We start from the raw sequence: 1,296 nt of genomic DNA on the forward strand, positions 1-1,296 counted from the left end.
CCAAAACAAATAAAAAGTACAGAAAAGCATCAAAATTCAAAACCAAGCAACTTTAACAGAGAAAACTGAAAATTCTTAATTTATGAAATAGCTGTCCATTACATACCATATAATTTCAAATGAAACCCTAATTGGACAATTCTTTACATCTACAAACCCTAATCAAAACACAAACCCTAAAATTGATTAAGAGCTAGTAAATTTAGTAACAGCCTTGGTACCCTCAGAAACAGCATGCTTAGCCAATTCACCAGGAAGCACAAGTCTCACAGCAGTCTGAATCTCCCGAGAAGTGATAGTAGGCTTCTTGTTGTAACGGGCCAATCTAGAAGATTCCTGAGCCAACTTCTCAAAAATGTCATTAATAAAGCTGTTCATGATCCCCATAGCCTTACTGGAGATACCGATATCAGGATGAACCTGTTTCAACACCTTGAAAATGTAAATCTTGTAGGTTTCAACTGACTTCTTCACCCTCTTCTTCTTCTTGTCTCCTGCAGCTGCTCCAGCACCGTCCTTGGGAAGCTTCTTCCCTGCCTTTGGCTTCTTCTCCGCTGCTGCTGCTGCTGCTGGTGCCTTCTCAGCTGCTGGCTTCTTCTCGGCGGGCTTCTTCTCGGCTTTTGGTGCCATTGTGAAAACGCTAGACAGAGAGAGAAAATAAGAGAGAGAAAGAGGTATTTGAGGACTTGATTGTGAATTTGTGAAGAGAATTGAAGTGAGGGGTTTAGTTATATAGTGGTGTGGAGGAGGGTTGTTATTGGTCCTGATGGAATGACGTGGATCATGAGTTATAGCCGTTGATGTTGGATATTAATCGACGGCGAAGAATTGTTGGGAACTTAAAGCGAAGTGTCTTGAGGAATGATTTGAAATTTTGAAAAGCTATTCGCTTTCTCTTTGGTTTGGCGGTAATTCAAAAGTAAATTTCGTGTCTAGGAATATTCGCTAGCGTTTTGGCCATAGATTTCAAATTTGTTTTGAAAAATTTGATTTGGGTGAAGTTTGGTTTGAAGATGAAAATTTGTTTGGACATACGTTTTCAAAATATATTTTCCAACTTTATTTTGGTAAAACATGTATATAATTCCCAAGTTTTGGAATTTTGGCTCAAAATCGGCTCAATAGCTGATTTTGGGATTTGAAATTTCAGATTTGGGATTTGGCCAAAATATGGGCAAAATTTATGGCCAAATATGAGTTTTGAAAATAAATCCCAAATTTATTTTCGAAAAACTCATGGCCAAACGGGGCCTTCATTATTCGGTTTGTTGATTTGTATTGACTTTCGAGTGTCTT

General features: G+C 38.1%; 1 protein-coding gene across 1 annotated transcript; it reads right to left on the minus strand.

The window, feature by feature from the left end:
* Positions 1–51: 51 nt before the first annotated feature.
* LOC109209078 (histone H2B-like) lies at positions 52–719 on the minus strand. Its single transcript, XM_019372252.1, has one exon. The coding sequence runs from the start codon at positions 628–630 to the stop codon at positions 187–189; it is 444 nt and encodes a 147-aa protein (XP_019227797.1). The 5' UTR covers positions 631–719; the 3' UTR covers positions 52–186.
* Between the last annotated feature and the right edge of the window lie 577 nt (positions 720–1,296).

The sequence above is a fragment of the Nicotiana attenuata genome, unplaced genomic scaffold (assembly GCF_001879085.1).
Source record: "Nicotiana attenuata strain UT unplaced genomic scaffold, NIATTr2, whole genome shotgun sequence".
Classification (NCBI taxonomy): domain Eukaryota; kingdom Viridiplantae; phylum Streptophyta; class Magnoliopsida; order Solanales; family Solanaceae; genus Nicotiana; species Nicotiana attenuata.